The sequence below is a fragment of the Hemiscyllium ocellatum genome, chromosome 4, assembly GCF_020745735.1.
Source record: "Hemiscyllium ocellatum isolate sHemOce1 chromosome 4, sHemOce1.pat.X.cur, whole genome shotgun sequence".
NCBI classification, from domain to species: domain Eukaryota; kingdom Metazoa; phylum Chordata; class Chondrichthyes; order Orectolobiformes; family Hemiscylliidae; genus Hemiscyllium; species Hemiscyllium ocellatum.
The window spans coordinates 75,071,378-75,096,955 of NC_083404.1; the positions used below are offsets into that span (position 1 = coordinate 75,071,378).

The following is a 25,578-nucleotide window of genomic DNA, read 5'->3' on the forward strand; positions in this document are numbered from 1 at the left end:
TCGGAGACAGAGGGTGGTAATACAGGGTTGCTTTTCTGACTGGAAGCCTGTGAGCAGCGGTGTGCCACAAGAATCATTTTGTCTTTTGTCATACTTTTTGTCATTTATATAAATGATTTGGATGTGAAGATCAGAGATATGGTTAGTAAATTTGCAGATGATACCAAAATAGTTGGTGTAATGCACACTGAACAAGATTATCTCAGAGTACAACCAAACCTTCATCAGATGGGCCAATGGAGTTTAATTTGATAAATGTGAGGTGTTGCGTTTTGGTAAGGCAAGCAAGGGCAGGATGTTTACACTTAAAGGTAGCGGGAGAAATTGAGGACTCCTGTTGCTGGAGGTCAGAGTTGAAGAGTGTGGTGCTGGCAAAGTACAGCTGGTCAGGCATGACCCAAGGAGCAGGAGAATCAAAGTTTTGGGCTTTCCTGATGAAGGGCTTATGCCTGAAACATTAATTCTGCTGCTTCTCAGATGCTGTCTGACCAGCTGTGCCTTTCCAAGCACCACACTCTTCGACTTAATGGTAGAGCCCTGGGGGTATTGCTGACAAAGAGGTGCAGGTGTGTAGTTCCTTCAAAATTAAGTCATAGAAACGGGTGTGAAAAAGCTGTTTGGCATCATTGCCTTCACTAGTGAGAGCATTGACTGTTGGAGTTGGAATGTCATGTTTCTGATGCATAGGGCATTGATGAGATCCCTTTTAGAATGCTGCATACAATTCTGGTCGCCCTTCCATAGGAAAGATGTTGTTAAACTTGAGAAGGTGCAGAAGATATTTATAAGTATGTTGCCGGGACTGGAGGGTTTGAGTTGTGGGGAGAGGCGAATAGGTTGGAACTATTTTCCCTGGACCTTCAGAGAATGAGGGGTGATCTTAGAGGTTTATAAAATCCTGAGAGGCACGGATCAGGTGAATGGTCGCGGTCTTTTTTCTTAGGATGGGGGAGTGCAAAACTGAAGGGCTTAAGGTTTTATGTAAGAGAAAAAAAAATTTAAAAGGACCTGAGGGGTAATGTTTTCATGCAGAGGATGGTGAGTGTATGGAGCGAGCTGTTGAAGGAAGTGGTGGAGGCTGGTATAATTACAACATTTAGGAAGGGTTTAGAGGAATAAGTGGCCAAATGATGGCAGGTCAGATGGTATGTCTGATCTGGTTGGACCAAATGGTATGTTTCCATGCTATATGAGTAATTGCTCTTCGAAGATGTGGCAAAAGGCAGAATATTTGGTCATGGGAATCTTGCTAGGGGACTATTTTAATTGAAGATTGCAATTAAACAGGTTGGAGTTTACAAGTTCCCATTCTTCATTTTAACTGTTTCCTGTCTGGTTTCTGCCAGGGATGAAAATCAGAACCCTACTGTATTTTGACCAGCTTTCTTATTCTTGTTGCTGTGTCTAAGCCCAAACTGTGTAAAATTCAACAATTTTGAATTTAAAAATTCTAGTGTGCCAGCCTTAGTATGTTTAAGACGTAAATGGCAACTTGCCAGAGCGTAATGTTGTATTATGGAGCAGTTGGAATTGAACCATATGTATTGATAGCATAGTTCAGAGAGATTGACACCTGCATATTAAGAAGTGTATTTCTGAGATAGCAGATGGGGTTAAGTAGCATCCATACTTTATATTTTAACATTCTAGTTATTTGACTGGAAGGTTATGCTGACACTAAATATCCATAGTGGAATAAAGCCTTGATGACCCTCATGTTAATAAGATGTTTTTCAAACTATCCATCTTTTAAACAAACAGGTAGTTCTGGGATAACACGCGTTTTGGCAGCGCAATTTGGCTATAATGTTCCTGAAGAATGAAGGAATAATACTTTCAAGAACACTTACCTTGGTTCGCAATAGCCGATTGCAGCGGGGATCAGTTCATGCGCTTTGTTTTGCTGATGCACTAACGTCCATACCAGAATCTCTGTGCCAGTCTGTGCCATTCTCTGCATGCCAATGTCCATGCCTTAGTTTCTGTGCTGTTCTGTGCATGTCAGCTGTAACATGGAACATCACAGCGCAGTTCAGGCCCTTCGGCCCTCAATGTTGCACTAACCTGTGGAGCCAATCTGAAGCCTATCTATCCTACGTTATTTCATTTTCATTCATATGTTTATACAATGACCATTTAAATGCACTTAAAGTTGGCAAGTCTACGAAGTTGCAGGCAGAATGTTCCAAGCCTCTACTACTCTGAGTAATGAAGCCACCTCTGACATCTGTCCTATATTTAACACCCCTCAATTTAAAGCTGTGTCCCTTGTGCTAGCCATCACCATCCAAGGAAAAAGACTCTCACTGTCCACCTTACCTAACCCTCTGATTATCTTGTATGTCTCATTTAAGTCACCTCTCAGCTTTCTTCTCTCCAACGTAAACAGCCTCAAGTCCCTCAGCCTTACCTCATAAGACCTTCCCTCCATACCAGGCAGCATCCTAGTAAATGTCCTCTGAACCCTTTCCAAAGCTATCACATCTTTCCTTATAATGCGGTGACCAGAACTCTATGTAATACCCCAATTGTGGCTGCAAGTTGACTTTGTGGTTCTGAAACTCAATCCCTCTACCAATAAAAGCTAACACACCATATTCCTTCTTATCAACCTGGGTGGCAACTTTCAGATATCTGTGTACATGAACACCAAGATCTTTCTGCTCATCTACACAGCCAAGGATCTTACAATTACCGCAGTACACTTTATCCTTGTTGCTCCTTCCAAAGTGAATCGCACTTTTCCACATTAAATTCCCATTTGCTACCCCTCAGCCCAGTTGTGCAGCTTATCTATCTCCCTCTGTAACCTGCAACATCCTTCGGCACTGTCCACAATTCCACCGATCTTAATGCCATCTGTAAATTTATTAACCCATCCTTCTATGCCTCCTTCCAGGTCATTTATAAAAATGACAAACAGTAGTGGCCACAAAACAGTTCCTTGCAGTACACCACTAGTAACTGATCTCCAGGATGAATATTTCCCAACAACCACCACCCTCTATCTTCTTTCAGCGAGCCAATTTCTGATCCAAACCGCTAAATCACCCTCAATCCCATGCCTCCGTATTTTGTGCAATAGTCTAGCATGGGGAACCTTATCAGATATCCATGTACACCACATCAATTGCTTTACCCTCATCCACCTGCTTGGTCACCTTCTCAAAAGAAAGTTTGAGAGGCACGACCTACCCTTCACAAAGCTGTGACAATCCCTAATCAACTTATTCCTTTCTTGATGATTATAAATCCTCTCTTATAGCCTCTTTCAGCATTTTACCCACAACTGAAGTAAGGCTCACTGATCTATAATTACGAGGATTGCCCCTGCTCCCATTCTTGAACAAGGGGACAACATTTGCTGTCCTCCAGTCTTCTAGCACCATTCCAATAGACAGTGATGACTTAAAGATCAAAGCCAAAGGCTCTGCAATCTCCTCCCTGGCTTCCCATAGAATCATTGGATAAATCCCATCCGGCCCAAGGGATTTATCTATTTTCACATTTTTCCAGAATTGCTAACACCTCCTCCTTGTGAACTTCAATCCCGTCTAGTCTAGTAGCCTGTATCATAGTCTTGTCCTCAACAACAGTTTATTTTCCAATGTGAATACCGATGAAAAATATTAATTCAGCACTTCTCCTATCTCCTCAAACTCCATGCACAACTTCCCACTACTGTCCTTGGTTGCCCCAATCCTATTCTAGTCATTCTTTTATTCCTGATTTAGCTATCGAAAACTTTAGGGCTTTCCTTGATTCTATCTACCAATGACTTCTCATGTCCCTTCCTGGCCCTTAGTTCTCTCTTTAGGTCTTTCCTGGATAGCTTGTATCTTACAAGTGCCCTTACTGAGCCTTCACGCCTTATCCTAACATAAGCCGCCGCCTTTCTCTTGATGCGATTCAACTTCCTTAGTAAACCACAGCTCCCTCACTCGACATCATCTTCCTAGCCTTAATGGTACATACTTATCAAGGACACGCAGAAACTCCACATTTCACTTGTGCCCATCTCTTGCAGTTTTCTTCTCCATCCTAAATCTTGCCTAATCACATCGTAATTAGCTTTTCCCCAGCTATAACTCTTGCCCTGCAGTACATACCTATCCCTTTCCATTGCTCAAGTAAACATAATCGGATTGTGGTCACTATCAGCAAAGTGCTCATCTACCTCCAAATCTAACACCTGGCCTGGTTCATTACCCAGTACCAAATCCAATGTGGCTTCACCTCTTGTTGGCCTATCTACATACTGTGTCAGGAAAACCTCCTGCACACATTGGGAAAAAAACTGACCCATCTATAGTACTTTAATTATAGTTTGTGGTTATCGTAACTGATTGCAGAATGTATCGTCAACTTGCAGAGGCTTTGGACCGCTCTATCTTTTGACTTATTTCATGGTCGTTGTGCCATTCTGCACACGGCGCAATGTCAGCGCTGGTTTTCATGCCATACCACGCATGCGCTGACGTCAGCTGCTGACAGAGCAACTTTCTTGTGAAAGGTACTGTACAGAGAGCAGCTTTCTGACATTTTTAAAATGTAATGTTAAATTTACTTTGTTTTGTTAATAAGTATGATTTGAACTTCATTTGGGCTGTACTGTAATGTGCCCTTTGGTTGATTTCTGAACGATCGTGAGTGATTTTTTTTGCTGGTCTGCCTCTAATCCCACTTTTCCCATAGACCCCGTTATTTCTATTAAGCGAAGTTTCACTGGAATACAAGTATGGCATTATAAAATTACCTGTAATTGAATTTTTCAGAGATAATCAAAATATTGTTTGCTGTCAATATATAAAAAAAACTACAATTACACATGGTGTGCTGAAGTGATTGTTTTTAAAACAATCTTGACCTAAAGTCTTTCAATGACCTAGGAATTGAAATCATAAGAATTGCTTCTTTTGCATACAAGTGGTCAGTCGTGAATAGTATCTCTTGCAGTTCTGTCCCTACTTTGCTCTGTTTGGTTTTCCACTACAGTAAAGTGTGTGTTAAACAGTGCACACCAGAATTGGGTGGCACCAGTAAATCAAAAATGTCAGTTACCTTTCTGCAGTTTGTGGTTGTCGTAACAGAATGGGAAATATATCTTCAACATGCAGAGGATTTGAAGCTCTCTACCTTTTTGACATTTTTCACTTTACACAACCTTCTCTTTCAATTACTTTAGACTGACATAAGTACTTTTAACCCTGGGGAGGATATCCGAGATGGATTAGATTTCAGTTGGTGAGGCAGCAGATAATGTGAATGTTACTGTGGTATTTATTTTCTTGTTTTATTTAATAAAGTGTCTTTTTTAAAAGGTTTTGACATGATTTTTAATTCAAATGCTATTTTGCAGATGGCCCATCAACTGACAAACCCTCAGAAGAGAAGAAAAGGGATTCGGTGTCCTTGGCACAAAACAGTCCAGAAGCAAAAGAAGAAAGGTTCCAAAAATAAAATTAACAGAATTTCTGCATCAGACCTCTCACTAACTTCAAAAAAATTGGCTTGATAGCTTTCATTAATGGGGAGTCTTCCTCATCATCTCAGTGGTTTCTTGATTTTACTTCTGCCGATATTTGTTTACAAACCTGTCCGTTGTGATGATTGGAACTAGATTGAAAAATTACAAACTTCATCCCTCAACTCATCTCTGTTAGAATCTGTGAAGCAGAACACACTGAGGGGGAGGTGTGTTTGCAGCTATTCCCTGGAAAATATCTTCCTAGTTTCTGTTGAAAATACATATTTAATAAAATTTTGGGGGGGGCAGAATTCTTGTGTAGCCACCGATAAAATTGGTTTATTTATTATTAAGTCTGGAATTTGAGAATAAATATAATTAATGCAATTAGCAAACTAATCAAATTTAATATTCCTAAAGCCTTTGTGGTTATTTCACTTTGTTTCAAGCATGCTTGTAAATTAGCTGTGTTTTGGCATATAGTGTCCTATCAGAAGTAGTTTAACATCTGCCAGAATGCTGAGATTTGGTTTCTACTGTATTTTTATTTTTACAGTTCAGGAAGCAATTCCAGTAATCCCCATGAAGCATTCTATACTCCGTCGCCATTTCAACTAAAAAGTTATCCTCAGGCTCCTTTCACCACAGATTCGGTGCGGATCAAATGTAGAGAAATGTTAGCCGCTGCAATGAAAACAGATGGTAAGTCACATGCCAATCTATTTAAAGAATTTATCTTAATTACTTAATTTTTAAAGTAATTTTATATTTGGAGAATGGAATGAGCCTGGGCTTAATGGTAGCATTCCAACTTTCCTATTACCTCCAGCACTAGTCCTCAATGCTTGTTCCATCGCGATTTGCCACTCAGTAGAGTGTTGAACATTGAGCTTTGCTAATGGGTGTGAGCATGCCAGGAGAAAGTGAGGACTGCAGATCCGAGTTGAGTATGTCTTGCTGGAAAAGCACAGCATGTCAGGCAATATCCGAGGAGCAGGAGAATTGTCATTGAGTGTAAGCCCTTTATCAGGAATGAGGCTTGTGGGCTGGGGTACTGAGAGATAAATGGGAGGGGAAGTGGAGTTGGGGGAAGGTAGCTGAGAGTGAGTGCAATAGGTAAATGAAGGAGAGGAAGAAGCTGATAGGTCAGAGAGGAGGGTGGAGTGGATAGCTGGAAAGGTGATGGACAGGTCATGAGGGTGGTGCCGAGTTGGAGGCTTGGACTAGGATAATGTGGGGGGGGGGGGAAATGAGGAAACTGGTGAAATCTACATTGATCCTGTAGGATTGGAGTGTCCCAAGGCAGAACATGACATGTTCTTCCTCCAGTCGTTGGGTGGTAAAGGTTTGACAGTGGAGGATGCCCAGGACCTGCATGTCCATGGCGGAATGGGAGGGGGAGTTGAAGTGTTCAACCATGGGGTTGGTTGGTACGGGCGTCCCAGAGATGTTTTCTGAAATGATCCGCAAGTAGGTGTCCTCTCTCCCCAATGTAGAGGAGACCACATCTGGTGAAATGGATACAGTAGTTGACATTGGTGGTGATTGGGTAAATTCCTGTCGGATGTGGAAGAATCCTTTGGGGCCTTTGAGGGTGCAGTATTTGCATTTCCTACGGTGGCTGGGGAAGGTCCTGCATGTGGGCTGGTGGCGGTCATGGATCTGACGAAGGACTCGCAGAGGGAATGGTCTTTCCAGAAAACTGAAAGAGGTGGGGAGGAAAAAAATATATCTGATGGTGTCCGTTTGTAGGTGGCGGAAGTGGCAGAGGCTGATGCGATATATGTGGAGGTTGGTGGGGTAGAAGTTGAGCGGTGGGAGGTTCTGTTCTTGTTGCATTGGTGTCGTCCTGATCCCACCTCAGTTGAAGCAAAATGCTCAGAGACACCGTATTGGTTTACCACCTTCATTGTTATTCAGGGTCCTGGAAGGAAAGAGAATGATCGCACATGTGCACAGAGACATGAGTTCTTGATCTTCTCTCTCGAACAGCAGATTCTGAATGAATTATCTAGTCATTTACAGGGAGAAGCATCAAGATTGGGTACCTGTTAGAATCAGGGAGTGTCAATAGTAAAGATTAAACCATCTGGCATTATACAATGAATACTTGGCTTCACGTAATGAAGGCTCTTCACCTTGTGAACTGACTTTACATACTGAATGCTTTTTCATCTTGTTAAACCACTACCCTTGCCTCCAATGCCTCATTGTTTACTACAAGTTCTTAACTGATCTGAGTCATGCTTAACTGAACCTTTGTTTCACAAAACTCAAAACTTAACACTTTCCTCACCTGCTCATACCTTACACATTTTCTCATGGGGAGGGTTGGGGTTCAAGGGCGGTGGCTCGGGAAGTGGAAGACATGCGCAGAAGAGCAACGTTGACCATTTGGGAAGGGAAATTGCAATCTTGGAAGAAGCCCATCTGGGACCCTGGGAACAAATGCGGCGAAGGCGGAAGAATTGGGAATAAGTGGCGTTTTTACAGGAGGTAGGGTGGGTGGTAGTCTAGGTAGCTGTGGGAGTTGGTGGGCTTGTAGAAGATGTCTGTGGTTAGTCAGTCACCGGAGATGGAGAGATCCAGGAGGGCGAGAGAGGTGTCCAAGATGGTCCAGGTGAATTTGAGGTCAGGGTGAAAGGTGTGAAGTTGGTTAACTGTTTTAACCTCCTCGTGGGAGCACGAGGTAGTGCCAATACGATGTAGTGGAGGAACAGGTGAGGGGTGGCGCTGGTGTTACTGCGGAAGATGGACTGTTCCATGTTCCCGACAAACAGGCAGGCATAGCGGGATCCTATGTGGGTGCCCATGGCTACCCCTGTGGTGAAAAGGAAGTGGGAGGATTGGAAAGAGAAGTTGTTGAGGGTGAGGACCAATTCAGCCAAACTAAAGAGGGTGTCGTGGAAGGGTACTGGTTGGGAAGGCATGAGAGGATGAAACGCAGAGCTTGGATGCCTTCGTTGTGGCAGATGGATGTGTACAGGGTTGGATGTTCATGGTGAAGATGAGGCTTTGGGGCCGAGAAATGAAAATCCTGAAGGAGGTGAAGGGTGTGGGTGGTGTCCCGAATGTAGGTGGAGAGTTCCCTGAACTAAGAGGGACAGCATGGTGTCAAGGTAGGCAGAGATGAGTTCAGTGGGACAGGAGCAGGCTGAGACAATGGTCAACTGGGGAAGTCAGGCTTGTGAATCTTCAGTTAGTCGGTAGAATTAGGTGGTGTGGTGTTCGTGGACAATGAGGTTGGCGGCTGTGGATGGGAGGACCCCTGAGGTGATGAAGTTGTGGATGGTCTGGATGATGATGGTTTGGTGATGGGAAGTGAGGTCATGGTCGAGAGAGCGGTAAGAGAAGGTGTCTGTGAGTTGTCACCTTGCTTCAGCGGTGTGGAGGTCAGTACCGCTGCCAAACTACCCCCCTTTTTCTGCGGGTTTGATGGTGCGGTTTGGGTTGGAGTAGAGGGCTGCATGTTGAGGGCGGGAGGTTGGAGTGGGTGAGCAGGGTGGAAAGGTTGAGGCAGTCGATGTCATGTTAGAAATGAAGTGGCCAAGAGTGGGTAGCAGGTCAGCACGGGGTGTCCAGGTGGATGGGGTGTGTTGGAGGTGATAGAAGGGGTCCTTGATTGATAAAGTAGGTGTGGACGCAGAGGCGGCGGAAGAAATACTCGAGGTTGCTTGGTCCACGTGGGATCTGTCATTTCTGTAGGCAGGCACTTAGGAAGGAGATATGGCTGTGGTAGCAAATCTGCTTCAGGATGTGACTGAAAAGCTTCAGGGCAGAGGAGATGACCTTGGAGGAGTGGGGGGGGGGGGTGCAGTGAGAGAGAGAGAGAGAGAGAGACTCGCTGAGATCCTTGTAGAGAAAGATGAGGCGAACATTTAGGCCATGTGGGATCAGTCGGTTCCGTAGGTAGGCACTAACGAAGGAGATGTGGCTGTGGTAGCGAGTCTGCTTGAGGACCCAGCTGTACCTGTCTCTTTGTTGGGTACGTGGCACAGCCCAACATTTGCAGTTATACCAGCACCACACCCCACCCGTTCCTCCGCTATATCGATGACTATAACAGCTCTACCTCGTGCTCCCACAAGGAGGTTGAACAGTTCATCAACTTCACTAATATTTTTTTACCCCAACCTCAAATTCACCTGAACCATTTCGGTCACCTCCCTCCCCTTTCTGCGCTTCTCCAACTCTGGCAACTGACTAACCACGGTCATCCAGTACAAGCCCAACAACTCCCACAGCTAGACTACACCACCTCCTGGAAAAACGCCAGTACTTATTCCCAATTCCTTCTCCTCCACCGTATCTGTTCCCAGGATGTTCAATTCCACCTTAAAATCTCAGATGGCCTCCTTCCACGATCGTAATTTCCCTTCCCAGGCGGTCAACGATGCCCTCCAGTGCATCTTCTCCACTTCTGGCACCTCCCCTTCCCGAACCCCACCCGTCCAAATGCAACAAGGACAGAACCTCTCTAGTCCTCACCTTCCACCCCACCAACCTCTGCATACATCTCATCACCTTCTGCCACCTACAAGTGGACCCCACCACCAGATATTTTTCCCTATCAGCCTTCTATGGAGACCATTCCGTCCGTGACTCCTTCGTCAGATCTATGCCCCCCACCAGCCCACACCCCACTCCCGGCATCTTCCCCTGCCACAGCAGGAAGTGCAAAACCTGCGCCCACACCACTCCCCTCACTTCCGTCCAAGGCCCCAAAGGATCCTTCCACATCTGACAGACATTTACCTGTATCGCCACCAATGTCATCTACTGTATCCATTGCACCAGGTGTGGTCTCCTCTACATCGAGGAGGGAGGGCACCTACTTGCGGATCATTTCAGAGAACATCACTGGGATGCCTGCACCAACCAACCCCACCGTCCCATGGCTGAACACTTCAACTCCCCCTCCCAGTCTAGGTCTGGGCTGCCTCCATTGCCAAATCCTTACCACCCAACGACTGGAGGAAGAATGTCATATTCCACCTTGGGACACTGCAACCCCACGGCCTCAATGTGGATTTCACCAGTTTCCTCATTTTCCCTCCCCCCACATTATCCCAGTCCAAGCCTCCAACTCAGCACCACCCTTGACCTGTCCATCATCTTTCCCATCTATCCACTTCACCCTCCTCTCCGACCTATCACTTTCTCCCTCTCCTTCATCTACCTATCGCATTCTCAGCTACCTCCCCCACCCCTCCTCCCATTTATCTCTCAGCATCCCAGCCCACAAGCCTCATTCCTGATGGAGGGCTCATGCCCAAAACGTCAATTCTCCTGCTCCTCTGATGCTGCCTGACCTGCTGTGCTTTTCCAGAAAGACACTCTCAACTCTGAAATTGCATGGTACCTAAATCATTCATTTGGACACAGGGCACTTTATCATTGAATTTTCCTCTGCCCAATTTCAAATGCTATCCATTTGGTCCCCAAACTTTCCAAACTTTATTCCATGCAAGCTAAAGAAGCAGGACATTTTCCCTGTGCTATCAGTGGCAAAACTGAAATACAGTCATGATTCTGCCTTAGGACTGAAAAATGCTTTCCAAAGTGAGGTAGGAGATGGTTTTATTCTGGTCAGATATTTTTGACCGTAACTGAAATGATGATTAGACTTCTGTGCTGTAATAAAGCAGTTTGGAGAAATGTTGTTGCTTGAAGATTGTCTTTACACTGAGACTAAATGTTTATTGATGTGGAAGCTTGGGCATAAAAGTAACTTGTCATTTCACTTCCATATTTGTTGGTATTCACTGTATGTTCTTTCACAGAGGAGAAAGTTAATGTTGGTGATTGGTCATTTTTTTCCATCTCATTTCAGGTGATTACATAGCCATTGGCTCAGATTGTGATGAACTTGGAGCTCAAATTGAGGAAAATATCCTTCTGAAGAAGTAATTGAAACCTTCACTATTTCAGCTGGTCAGAATTTGAGCTTATATCAAGACAGTGTAATTCTGTATCGAACTTAGGGAACTGATGTCTAAAAGAGGTTCAGCAATGGGAAATAGCAATGGAAGGGGATTTTAAAATACTAAATTAGTGAATTTACCTAATTGTCACTGCAGTGAATTTGTTTTTGTAATAATTGTTGATCTGTTGTATGTTTTGTTCTTCAATTCCTCTCACCCAATGCAACCAAAATTGAGAACATTATTTGCACAGAACACAGTCAAATTATTTTCTAAAATAACTTTTTATTTCTGAGTGAAATGTAGCTTTACTGGTGTTTTGCCATTTATGTCTGAAAAGGCTATGTTGTCTTTTCTGAAAGGCAGCTTGCATTAAGAGAATGCTGCCTGGACTTGAACAGTCTCAGACCCGAACTGTGTAACTCATCTTACCCAGTTTTTTCAGCTAAGTGAAGTTCTTACTTATCAGCACTGTAGATCTCACTACACTTGCTTAATATACTAAATATCAGAGACTCAAAACCTTAAGGTTCTGCATTAACTGTTAATGGACGATTAAGAGTGGAGATGCCTGAGCATGCAGATTTTAAATGACTCCTAAGTATTGAATCTGGTGATGTTATATTGTGCTTCAGTCATACCAAGTTTGATGATGAGCATCCGTAAATATTGTTGAGTTGTGAGCACCCTTTTTCTGTGAATCCTTCCAAGAATTGAACCTATAAAATGTCATATAGATTGCCTCCACTCCTGAAAGGTGCAGGTGGTGTTAATGGTTTGGTTTGTTTTGCTTGTTGGTTAAAAGTCAAAAAGCAAAATAATTCTTTTTATTTTGCTTTTCATTAAAACTGGCAAGGTTTTAAATCCATTATTCACTATGGTTAAATTAACTAAATTGATCCTTCTGATGGTTAGTATTCTCTTCCTGTTACACAAGAACTTATAATTACATATCAACCTGATAAGCCTGCGATACAAGAGCTTCATGTACTGTTTGCTGGCCTGAGTTCCCCTTGAATCATGTAATTCAAGATAATACTCAGATCTGCAAATGGTTGCATACTTCCCACTTTTAAGAAGTACATCCCTCCGCCGAAGTGCCTTAAGTACCTGTGGAATGCATCCCAAAGCAAACAAGCAATGTTTGGTACTTGGCTAGCCAGGGACAAATATCTGGAGGCTGCTTGAAATAATGAATCCCTTTGCATCCAAACACTCAAACTATCTCTGAGGAAAATATGCCCACAAAACAGCAGCGCTTTCATAAATTAATTAAGGACAGCAGGTGCCTGCTTGAATATTAGACAAAATCTGTTCATTCCCCTCCGAACTGAATCCAAGAAGAGCCAAATTATTCATCTCATAAATGTGTATTGTTTGCTATCTAATGTGTATAGAATGCATGTTTAAGAGGATTCATTTAATTGTTATTCCAAGATTTTTTTATGTTTATGATCATGATAAAATATCATGATGTAATTAAAAAACTGTAATATTTGGACATTTGTAATTTGAAATTGGCTGAATGACCATCACTCTTTACAAAAGCATACTGATTTCAATTTATAACCTTACATACAAGTGACACTCTAAACACGGTTTTTAGTAAAACAAAGATGCATGAATTTCCTTAACCATTTTTGACGTGTGTACCAGGAATTTAAAAACACAGATATGAAATATAAAAACAGAGTGAGGAGCAGAATTGCAAATCTGAAAGATTCAAAAAACCCTAATCTGAGGAGGAATGTCCTGTGTGGAAATATAGCACCAGACAGATTAGCAAAAATGACTGCAGAGGTAAGCAAGGTTTTTTTTGCTGTATTTTTAATTCTTACATGGGATGCATCTTTTTCTGGCAAGGCTAGCATTAATTATCATCCCTAATTGTCCTTGAAATGAGAGCACCCTACAGCCATTATAGAGGGCAGTTAAGAGTCAGCCACACTGTTGTGGTTCTGCAGTTGCATATAGACTAGACATGGTAGTTTTCCTTCCCTAAAGGATATTAGTGACCCAATCAATTATTATATGGTTGACAGATTATATTTAAACTCCCAATTTTTTGATTGATTTCAAATTTCCCTGTCTGCTATGGTGGAATTCAAGCATGTGTTCCCAGAGCATAAGCCTGATACTTAGTTTATCAGTTCAGTAACTTTACTACAATTACACTGCCTCCCCTTAAATTAGTATAGGGTTCCCAATCTTTTATGTTTTGGACAGAAGTCTACCAGAATGCTGGCCCTAATATTTTGAATATCAATTACAGGTCTGTTGGTGCATTCACACTGGGTCAGATTCTAGAACCTGAGCCCAAAACTCAAGGTGGACACTCCACTACAGGACTGAGGGATTGCAGGATTGTAATAGGTGCTGTCTTTTGGATTAGACGTTAAAGTTAGGCCCTATTTTGAAGAGCTTTTGAGTTACTCCGGACATCCTTGCCAAAGACTGTCCATCAATGAACATCAAGCAAATAGATTCTCTGGCTGCTATCATATTGCTGTATATGAGAGTTTACAGTGTGCAAGTTGACTGCTGAGTTTCCTACATTACATTAATGATTACATTTTGACTGTAAAGTGCTTTCGGACATCCAGGTATTAAAAGTGCTGTAGCAATGCAAGTCTGTCTTTTTAGAGTGCTCAAATGTGCAAAAGTTTAGTAATACTTTAGTTATGCAAAATTCTGTTTGACCAGTCCTGTACTACTATGAGCAGACCTGGATTCCACTTCTTAGGCTCAGTATGTGAGATTTGGAAGGATGTTTACTAGAATAATATCGAAATTCAAAAAGCTATGAGGAGAAATTGAACAAACTGTGTTTGTATTTCTTGAAATTTAAAAGGTTGAGACGTAGTTTGACATAAATTTTCAGTACTTGAAGGGGAACTAGACTGGAAGAAACCTTTTTCTCCTTATTAGGTTATCGAGGACCAGGAAGTTGAGTCGAATGATAACAGAAATTATTGATTTAAGTAAGTCTCACTGTGAAATTAGGAAGTGCTTCTATGTACACAGGCTTGTTAAAGTTTGGAACTCACTTTACTCAAATTAGATCTGAGATTGATGGATTTTTGATTAGCGTAGATGTTGAGAGTATGGAGTAAAGGCAGGTATGTTGAATCATAATGAAGATAAAGTATGATCTTGTTGATTGATGCTGAGACTGTTATATTTGTGACTGGTTGAAACACAGAATTGATTGTAACCATAGGGTGGAATGCTGAGCTCAACAGAAGTGTAAGACAGGATACAGCATGCTAATTATACAGCAAAGGCGTATCGCAATGAGAAATATGTGCCCAGATGATGCTTCTGCAATAATGTAAAAAGAACAAGGGCAGTTGTTAAATAAATGAAATATTAACAAGATGCATTAAGATGGTCTTTTAACTTTGTCTAAAAAATATTTGCGGAAATGTGTAAGCTAACCAGAATGTTAAAGTCAAACAGGAGACAATACCGATGTAATGAATACTGATAGAGATTGAGACAGCACAGTTACCTTGTTCGAACAGCTCTTCTTCAGCTTGTTTTTCATCTTAGTGCCTGACTTCTTTAAATCTTTGAATTACCCAAGAATAGCACACCGAACTCAACATGGATCAGTTCTTGAGAGTTGTCATCCTGCATCTTGACTTCGCTGGAGCCTTTGAAGTCCTTATCCTTTTTATGTTTTTATGTCCTTTTCAGTGGTGGACATAGATAATTATTAACAAGACCATATTTGTCCTCTAGTGATTTCCCTTTTTTAGGGTTTTAGTGATGATCTGTAGCTCGGGTTGTGGTTGAATTTGTTGGTCGGTTTGCAGAGCTGGTTGATTTTCTTGCAAATGTTTCGTCTCCCACCTCGGTAACATCTTCAGTGCAGTGTAGCCTCCAGGTTAAGTGCTCCATCCAGAGGCTACATAGGGAGATGAAAAGTTTGGAAGTCAGCCAGCCAGCTTGGCAATTTCCCTTTATTAAAGTGTCCAATATTCAGTTGAGTTCTTTATTGCACATGGGTTATAGGTGCTCTTTTCCTTGCTGTTTCTAGGTCTTCAAAGTATTTCTCTGTGACAATTCTGCATTGCTTTTCTGAACAGGATTACAGGGGCACACCAGCTTTCAGACTTATTCAGTTAGCAGTCACATTGTTTGTTTCTGTCTGTCAGTTGTTTATGCTTTGATCTTCCTCAGTTAACTATTTGACCATAGAATGAATCATCATGTTTACAGTATTGTTTCCTATTTGACTTTAACATTCTAGTTAGCTTACACATTTCAGTAAATATTTTTTAGACAAGTTAAAAGATCATCTTAATGCATCTTGTTAATATTTCATTTATTTAGCATCTGCCCTTTTTTTTTCCATTATTGCAGAAGCACCATCTGGGCTTACATTTCTTATTGGTTATTGGTTCCCCCGTACCTCAGAGGTATCAGATATCCAAATTTTTGCAAGGTTTGTAGCTCAGGTTGAGGTTTAGGGTGTAGGTTTGCTCGCTGAGCTGTAGGTTTGATATCCAGACGTTTCATTACCTGGCTAGGTAACATCATCAGTGGCGACCTCCAAGTGAAGCAAAGCTGTTGTCTCCTGCTTTCTATTTATATCTTTCTCCTGGATGCAGTTCCTGGGGTTTGTGGTGATGTCATTTCCTGTTCGTTTTCTGAGGGGTTGATAGATGGTATCTAGATCTATGTGTTTGTTTATGGCGTTGTGGTTGGAGTGCCAGGCTTCTAGGAATTTTCTGGCATGTCTTTGCTTAGCCTATCCCAGGATAGATGTGTTGTCCCAGTCTAAATGGTGGGTTTTTTTCATCCATGTGTAGGGCTACAAGGGAGAGAGGGTCGTGTCTTTTTGTGGCTAACTGGTGTTCGTGTATCCTGGTGGCTAACTTTCTTCCTGTTTGTCCTACGTAATATTTGTGGCAGTCCTTGCATGGAATTTTGTAGATGACATTGGTTTTGTCCATGGGTTGTACTGGGTCTTTTAAGTTTGTTAGTTTTTGTTTGAGAGTGTTGGTGGGTTTGTGTGCTACGAGGATTCCTAGGGCTCTTAGTAGTCTGGCTGTCATTTCTGAAACTTCTTTGATGCATGGTAAGGTAGTTAGGGTTTCTGGCTGTGTTTGGTCTACTTGTCGTGGTTTGTTCTTGAGGAATCTGCGGACTGTATTTTTTGAGTGTCCATTCTTCTTGAATATGTTGTTGTATAGGTGGCTCTCCTCTGTTTTCCGAAGTTCGTCTGTGCTGCAGTGTGTGGTGGCTCGTTGGAATAGTGTTCTGATACAGCTTCGTTTGTGTGTGTTAGGATGGTTGCTGGTGTAGTTAAGTATTTGGTCAATGTTTGTCAGTTTTCTGTATACGCAGGTTTGTAGTTCTCCGTTGTCCTTTCTTTCGACTGTGATGTCCAGGAATGCAAGTTTGTTGTCGGTTTCTTCCTCCTTGGTGAACTTTATGCCTGTGAGGGTATTGTTCATGATGTTATATGTCTCTTCTATCTTGTTTTGTTTTGTGATGACAAAGGTGTCATTACGTAGCGGACCCAGATTTTTGGTTTGATAGTTGTAGGGCTGTTTGTTCTAGTCTTTGCATTACCGCTTCTGCTATGAATCCCCTTAGAAAACGAACAGGAAATGACATCACCACAAACCCCAGGAACCCCATCCAGGACAAACCTATAAATAGAAAGCAGGAGATGACAGCTTCGCTTCACTTGGAGATCGCCACTGATGATGTTACCTGGCCAGGTAATGAAACGTCTGGATATCAAACCTACAACTCAGCGAGCAAACCTACACCCCTAGATATCCAAATATTCATGGCTCATTTTACCCTCTACCTTACTCCAAGTTATATATATCCTCAATATATCTTACATAATCTCTCTTTTCTAATTCTGACAATGTTTGTTTGACTTCATTTTCTATGTTCCAAATTAACAAAGGTCCTGCAAGTTCTTTCACTGCCTGCTTGGACGAAAGTGTTCCTATATGTACAGATCATACACGTGGAGTATCCTCACTGTTGCAGGATGCTACAAAACCACATTGTCTGGGCCCTGCTGGTCCCACAGTTATTTAGATCATTGTTTCCTTACTACTTTTCAGATTGATGGATCCTGGCCTTGGAACATGAGAGAGGAACTGAAACTAAAAGAGAGGGGCATGCATGATGGGAAGTGAGGCTGGGGTAAAGGGGAGGGAAAAATAATCGAGGCATTATCCTCCATCTTTCAATCCTCATTAGATAAAAGAATACTACTGGAAAGCTTGATCATGTTCAAACACTTCTCATAAAAGGAGAGGGATAAACCATGGAAGTACAGATGTACACCTCTGAGGTACAGAGGAACCAATGAGAAATGTATGTCCGGATGTAATTAGCACCTCTGAGAAAGTTACTGGAAACATTTATCAGAGACAAAATGAGCTTTTTTTAAAGAGGAAATGGGCTAATCGAGGCAACAAATGTAGATTTATTAAAGATAAATTTGTCTGACTAACTGAATTGAATTATTTGAGGTATCAGAAAGTTGATCAAGGTAGTAAAGTAGATGATCACGTATAGCTTTATGGAAGATACTCAGGTCAGCAAATGTTATTTAGATGATGGAAACCCATACAGCTAAGAGGAAAGTAGTGGTATAGATGCATAATAAGCTTGGTTAGAGGAAGCAAAGAATGGATGAATGTTTTTTCACAGCTTGTTTGCAGCTGTGTTCCCTGACACTCAGTATTAAATTCATTACTCTTTGCAATTTTTGAAGACTGAAATATGGGAATTGGAAATAGCATTTTAGAGTTTATAGATGATGTGAAACTTGGTGACAAGAATAATTATAGTCTACAGAGTGACATTGACAGAATAGTGAAATGCGCAGAAGCATTGTGAATGATGCATATGCAAGAACTAACCGGAAAGACAATAAGGTATGATTTTTATTAATATAGGTGCACAGAGTCCTTTTGTGTTCATATATGCAAATACTTGGCAAAGTAGGGCAAGTTGATAAGTTGGTTTAAGGACAAGTGAGATATTTTAGTTCACAAATAAAGGAAAAGAACATTAAAGCAAATTAATCATTCAAAATCCTTTACAGATTACTGGTTAGATCTCCGCTGAAGTATTATGAACAAGTCTGGACACCACGTATCAGCGAATGCAGGTTTAGAAAGGGTACAGAAATAGTTTATCAAGATTAGAATGAATAGCAGTTGTGAGGATAGTTAGATAAAGTAGGACTGTTAAACTTGTAACAAAGTTGAAAGGTGACCTAAAGGGGTTTACAAGAAAATGGCATATTTTAACAAGTAGGTGCTACAATATTGATCCTTTGGCAAGTGGATCATTTATGAGAGGTCAAAGATACAAAATCTTTATCGAACGTTCTGTTATGCAATGAAAATTTCAAAATCTAGAGCATTGTACTTAAAAATCTGGTAGAAGCTTAGTGCGTAAATAAATTTAAAAGGTAATTGATAGATACTTGTTGAGAAGTTGCAGCATTCCGGGCATGATGAGACTGCTCTTCTAAAAAGCAAGTACATGCATAGTAGGATGAATGGCCTCCTTCCACAATAGGTTTCTATGTTTATAATTGCACTAAACATGTTTCTTTTACAATAATTAAGGTCAGCCTATCTGTTAGTCCTTTGGAAAATGAACTACAACTAGGGTAATAGAGTATTTTCGGTTAAATTGTTGATGATCTTCAAAATTATCACTAGCTGCTGAAAGTATCACATTTTTGCTTTGATGTTTGAAGGTGAAAAATGAAATCTGAATATATCAAGTGTGGTGAAGGGTGCACAATTTTATATTTATGAATACTTTTGGACTTTGTATTATATTGATGCAGGTGGGTGTTCCTATCAGCTCTAAAGTGTTTTCTTTTTAAAAACAGCAAAATCGGAGAGTCCTTCCAGAAAAGTGACCTGACCTAGTCAAAGAGTAAACCCTATGGTGTCAATGGAAAGATGTTTATATTGTTGTGTTTAGGACAGGTATCGTAAATCTGAAACATTATTAACTTTTTTTTCAGTTCAGAACAATCTCTAGGTTAGCAACTCTTGTTTAAATGAAAATTCAGTTCAGAGTAAGATTTTCCATTCAGAAAGCACCAGCGTTGAGATTAGAGGGCATTTTAGTTTCTCTCCTATGAGGAGTTCAGGGACCAGTTAATTGATGAGTTTCACAAATTAAATCTTTGAAGCAGGAGAGTTTGATGAGAACTGAGAGGGTCTAGGCTCTCTGTTTTATGGAAAAGCCCATATTGGCAATTGGGAAAGGATTCATTGATTTTCCTGCAGTCAACAGCAAGATAACTAGTCAATTAAGTAGAACCCGAAAGAGTCGTGGCAGAGGATGTAATTTCTCTAGACTTGCCATCTCTGTAACAGATAGTATTGGAAAATAGACTGAAAAATAGTTTTACTGTGCATTGTAAGATTATTTAGATAGCATGGTTTTTATTTCTTTGTGTCATAAACTTTTATTCTGCTGGCAAAGAAAATCTGCAGTCTTTGAGTATGTCTCAGTAGCTGGCCACCACGTTAACTAAGTAAACAAAAAAAAATTATCAACCAGATTTAAAGCTGGGATCTGACTTATCCAGTAGCCTTACAAGCTGGGATCATCTCACAAGTTTTATATTACAACTTTTGCAGTCCGGAAGATTGATGCATATTTCTTTGATCTGAGTGGACAGTGGGTCTTATAAGTACGTGAGAGTTAAAGGACATTTCATTGAAGCTACAAGTAAATAATGTATGGATGTCTTCAAGTTTTAATTTGTGACAAATACGTTCAATGGTTTTTCAAATTCTGGTTTAAAGATGGTGATTACATTTTGGACAAAATTGAAATAGTTTGCATTTGCTTTGCACCTTATGTTTTAAAAATGTTTCAGAAATATTCTAAGGAATTTAACAAACCTAGGAACTGCACTTCAGCAATTCAATTATGAGTGACTGGAACACTGTTCTTTACTTTTTGTGGGATATTACTTTGTAATGATATAAATGCCCAAATATTTTAATATATAAAGTATGTTGGTCAGGACACTTGAATAGTGCAGTAAGAGCTTTTAATACCTATCTGAATGACCAGAAATGGCTAACAAAACTTAGCTTTAATATTTCAACTGAAACAGTGCCTCTAAGTAGAAAATACTGGAAGTGTCAAGCTGTAACCAAATCTGGAGCTTTCTAATTGGTCACAAGCGTGCTATTATTTGAAGCCTGCAGATATTTAAGTTGCCTATAAATAAGCATAAACTTTCATCTTGTCAGGAGCTATATCTGAGTACTTTTGTCAGTTTGATTCATATTTAATTTGCAGATTCTTTAGCCAACAGTGTAGCTCAACATTTTAAGTAATTAATCTGCTGACTCTCCATTTGTTGTGCAATTATTGATCTAACCTGAGTACTTTGTACACTATCTCAGGAAATGGCTAGTGATGAGCTTAAAGAAATGCGAAAAGCCTTGACCAAGGAAGCCATTCGAGAACATCAAATGGCTAAGACTGGTGGTACTGAAACTGACTTATTCACATGTGGCAAATGTAAGAAGAAGAACTGTACCTATACACAGGTAAGAACTGCAAGTTGATGAATTGTTTAAAGAAGGGATTTGTTGCATAGAGCTGGGTCGGGAGTTTGTACATAAGCCTACTTAGTTATTCATAGTCACACAGCACAGAAGTAGAACCTTCAGTCCAACTTGGCCATGTTGACCAGGTTTCCCAAACTGAACTTGTCATTTGTCTTAGGTTGACCAATATCCCTCTAAATCTTTTCTATTCCTTTGACTGTTCAAATGTGTCTTAAATGTTATAATTGTACTCATCCATACCACTTCCTTGGAAGTTCATTCCATTGATGCATCACCCTCTTGAAGAAGTTGTACATTTTGAATCTTTCCCCTCTAGCATCATTTTAAAGCTTTCTGCACACTCAGTTTAATAACATCCTTTCTTTAACGAGATGACCAGAACTGTACACAGTACTCCAAAAGTGGCCTCACCAAAGTCTTGTACAGCCACAACATGACCTCCCAACTTCTATACTCAGTGCCCTGACCAATGAAAGCAAGCGTGCCAGAAGCTGCCTTCACCACCTTGTCTACTTGTTGCAAATTGCAACACCTCACATTTATCTAAATTAAACTCTATCTGTCAGTTCTTGGCCCATTTGTTCTACTGATGAAGAGCTCATTGTACTCTTAGATAACCTCCGAAACTATCCACCATACCATCAATCTTGGTGTCATCTGCAAACTTTCATTAGTCACAGACCCCCCATATGAAACCACAACCTTCTGCTCCCACCATTCATTCCAATTTTGTATCTAATTTGCTAGTTTTCCCTGTATCCTTACTAACCACTTTCCCATGTGAAACCTTGTCAAAGGCCTTGCTAAAGTCCATGTTGACAATGTCTATTTCTCTGCCTTCATATTTGTTCTTGGTCACCTCTTCAAAAAAAAAAGGTTTCCCATGCAAAGGACAAAGGTATGTTAACTTTCCCAGTCCCTTGCCTTTCCAAATACATGTAAATCTTGTCCTTTAGAATCCTCTGCAGCAGCTTACCAATCGCTGATGTAAGGTTCACCAGTCTATGTGGTAAATGTAAGAAGATCTGCACCTATCCACAAGGAAGCACAGCAAGTTGATGACTTGTTTGAAGAAGGGGTTGGTTGCATGGAGCTGGTGTGGGAATTTGTCCAGAAGCCAACTCCATGGCTTTTCCTTGCAGCCCTTCTTCAATAAAATGACACAACATTAGTCACCGTCCAGTCTTCAGGCACCTGACCTGTGGCTGTCAATAAGACAAATATCTCTGCAATTTCTTCCATAGCTTCCCACAATGCCCTGGCATACACATGATCAGGGCCTGGGATTTATCTACCTTCATGTGGTTTAAGACCTCCAATACCACTTCTTTTATGAAGTGGACTCTTTTCAAGACATCATGATTTATTTCCCCAAGTTCCCTAGTTTATATGTCTATCTCCACTTCTAGTTAAAAAATATGATTTGGAGATCACACAACACCAGATTATAGTCCAACAGGTTTAATTGGAACCACTAGCTTTCGGATCATCGCTCCTTCATCAGGTGACAGTGGAGGGATCAATCCTAACTCTCAGAATTTATAGCAAAAATTTACAGTGTGATGTAACTTAAAATTATACATTGAAAAATTGATTGTCTGTTGAGTCTTTCATCTGTTTGAATACCATGATAGTTTCACTTCTTTCATGTGTAAATCACAAAACTTTTTTTTAAAAGTTGCATTCTCAAGTTAGCTTTTAGCAATGGGTATTAACAATAGCTGTTAAAACTATGTTTTATAACTGAGCTGACATCCTATGAAAACATGTGGATAATTGACCATCTGGATGGATTGTAGCCATGTATGTTAAAAGATTCTGAGGCAAAGATAAGGGCAGGAAGTAATTTATGTGAAAAATTCTACTTCAGAGAACTGGTGGATAGTTAAAGAAATCCACTTATTGATTAGGAGGTCAAAATACATACAAAATTATAGCTTAATCAGCTTATTATTAGTGATAAGAAATATAATTGAACCCATTTAAGAGAGCAGATAAATGTTCCAACACTGTTCTCAATCTACCTCACTGCCAAAAAGCTCCCTCCTCAAACTTGCAGAACCTGTGGGAAATTATTCTGTCTCCGCCGCCTTGAAGCCAAAACTAAACTCGCCCTAACCAGTGTCATCGAGCTGTAGTGTGCAGATGATGATGCTTGTGTATATATACAAGCTCCAAGGACATACTCCAGACCATCATCAGCACCTTTACGGTGGCATATGAGAGCACGGGTCTCACCCTGAACATTTGCAAGACAAGTCCTTCAACCCGGCTAGGAATTGTGGAATAAAGCCCCTAATCATCATGGTCTACGGGGAGGCCTCAGAATGTTGACCACTTCCAATATCTTGGAGGTGTCCTGTCAGCCAAAGTAGCTATTAATGAAGAGGTCCAGCAATGCCTCCAGTGTGCTTATGCAGCCTTGAGCAACCTGAGGGAAAGGGTGTTTGAGAGCATCAGATCCAACACCATGATCATGGTTTACAGAGATGTGATGCTCCTATGTGGCTCTGAGACATGGATCGTCACAGCAGAGACCTCAAGGCACTGGAGCAGTACCATCAACACTGCCCGCGCAAGATCCTGTAAATCCACTGGGAAGAAAGACATACCAACACTGCCATCTTTGATCAGGCCAACATACCCAGCATCAACGCACTGACCACCCTTGATCGGCTAAGATGGGAACATTGTACCCATGGCTGACATGAGACTCCCGAGTAGGTGCTTTACTCCCATCTTCGAAATGGCAGACAAGTCCCACATGCACAGAGGTAGCACTTCAGTAGTACCCTCAAAGCCTCACTGGCGAAGTGCAACATTCCTACCAACACCTGGAAATCACTGGCCCAAGACTGTCTGAAGTGGAGGAGGAGTATCCTGGAAGGCCCTTTGAGACTTGTCAGGAAAAAATGGAACCCAGGTGAAAATTGCAAAAGGAGCGCATTGCTGCATTAATGTCCCACCCACCTTTTCCTGTAACCACCACCTGCCTCAAGTATAAAGAAACCTGCAGTAGGTGTATCAGTCTGTACAGCCCTGTGCAAACTTGCCTGAGTGAAAGAGTGTCATCCTCATCTGTGAGGGACCACTGATGGTGCAACATAAGAAATAAAACAATGAATAATTAGCATGGAAAAATATAATTTGATCAACCTTACTACATTTTTTTGGGTTATGGAGTAGACAGTAGTGATACAGCAAAGTTTGTTTAAACTGGCACCTTATCAGAAAGCATTCTTGATAATGTTTGCTGGTTTATATACCTCAAATACCATGATCTAACATGATGTCTGAGTATTTAGGCAGTAAATGAAGTATATATTCCTGCATTAGGCTTCTATCACTTACTGTGTTTTTACATTGATGTTTTGAGGGATGTTACTGTCTCTCAAGGCTCAGTTTAGTCGGGTTGTCCTGTCATTTTGCAGCAACAGCAGGAACAGTGAGCGTGAGGACTGGGGGTTGCCATGAGGATAAACTTCTCTATAAAAGGACTTGCCTAGAGAGTCAGCAGCCTCCATTTTGCAGCAGTAGCCGGAGCAGTGAGAGCAAAGAGCTGAGTGGGAGCAATCAAATTATGTTCTGGGAATGTGAGTAAACTGATGGGTTCGACCACTGCTGAAATTTGAGACACTACATGTATAGTGTCTTCCAAATTCCCCCCCTCCTCAAACCAAAAAAACTGTGGTGTGTTGATTAGGTTTTTCGATTTCATATTTATCATGTGATAGATAAATAAAACATTTTCTTTTTTCATCAATTATTTGACATTATATTTGGACTAAATTAAGCTTAAGAGTCAAAATGGCAGGAGAGCTCAGGTGGGTTATGCTGGTCTTGCTCAATATCGGAACTCAGGGTCGTGGCTGGTGTCCCTGCCTCTTCACATGCCGGAAGCGTGTCTAGCTGCAGCTCTTGTTAGCATGAAGGCTCTGGAGCTGTGGATAGACTCACTTTAGAGCATCCGCGATGCTGAGGAGGTTGTGGATAGTGAATTGGGATTGCTGAGGGTGAAAGGGAATGAGTGACCAAAAGGCAGAGAAAGAGCAGGAAGGTAGTGCAGGGGACTGCGGTCATCTCCCTCCAAAAAAGTATACTGTTTTGGATATTGCTGGGGGAGATGACTCACCAGGGGAAGGAAGCAGTAGCCAGGTTAATGGCACTGTGACTGGCTCTGCTGTACAGAAGGACGGGAAAAAGAGTGGAAGGGCTCTCGTCATTGGGGATTCAATTGTAAGGGGAGTAGATAGGCGGTTCAGTGGTTGAAAACTAGACTCCTGAATAATATGTTGCCTCCCAGGTGCACAGGTCAGGGTTGCCTAAGATTGGCTATAGAACATTCTGAAGGGCGGATGAACAGCCAGTTGTTGTGGTGCCTATAAGCACCAATGATTATAGGTTTAAAAAAAACTAGATGAGGTCCTACAAGCAGATTTTAGGGATTTAGGAGCCAAGTTTAAAAAGTAGGACCTCAGGTAGAAATCTCTGGATTGATGCCAGTGCTATGCGCTATTCAGAGTAGAAATGAAAGAATAGGCAGGATGAATGTGTGGCTTAAGAGATGGGACAAGAGGAAAGGGTT

General features: G+C 41.3%; 1 protein-coding gene across 1 annotated transcript in view; it reads left to right on the forward strand.

The window, feature by feature from the left end:
* Window positions 1–25,578, forward strand: part of tcea1 (transcription elongation factor A (SII), 1) — a 71,582-nt gene that overhangs the window by 36,280 nt on the left and 9,724 nt on the right. The window contains exons 4-8 of the mRNA XM_060824335.1: window positions 5,360–5,447; window positions 6,024–6,169; window positions 11,301–11,357; window positions 13,037–13,191; window positions 20,826–20,972. Of these exons, the coding sequence (XP_060680318.1) occupies window positions 5,360–5,447; window positions 6,024–6,169; window positions 11,301–11,357; window positions 13,037–13,191; window positions 20,826–20,972 (593 nt within the window). The remainder of the gene's footprint in view (window positions 1–5,359; window positions 5,448–6,023; window positions 6,170–11,300; window positions 11,358–13,036; window positions 13,192–20,825; window positions 20,973–25,578) is intronic.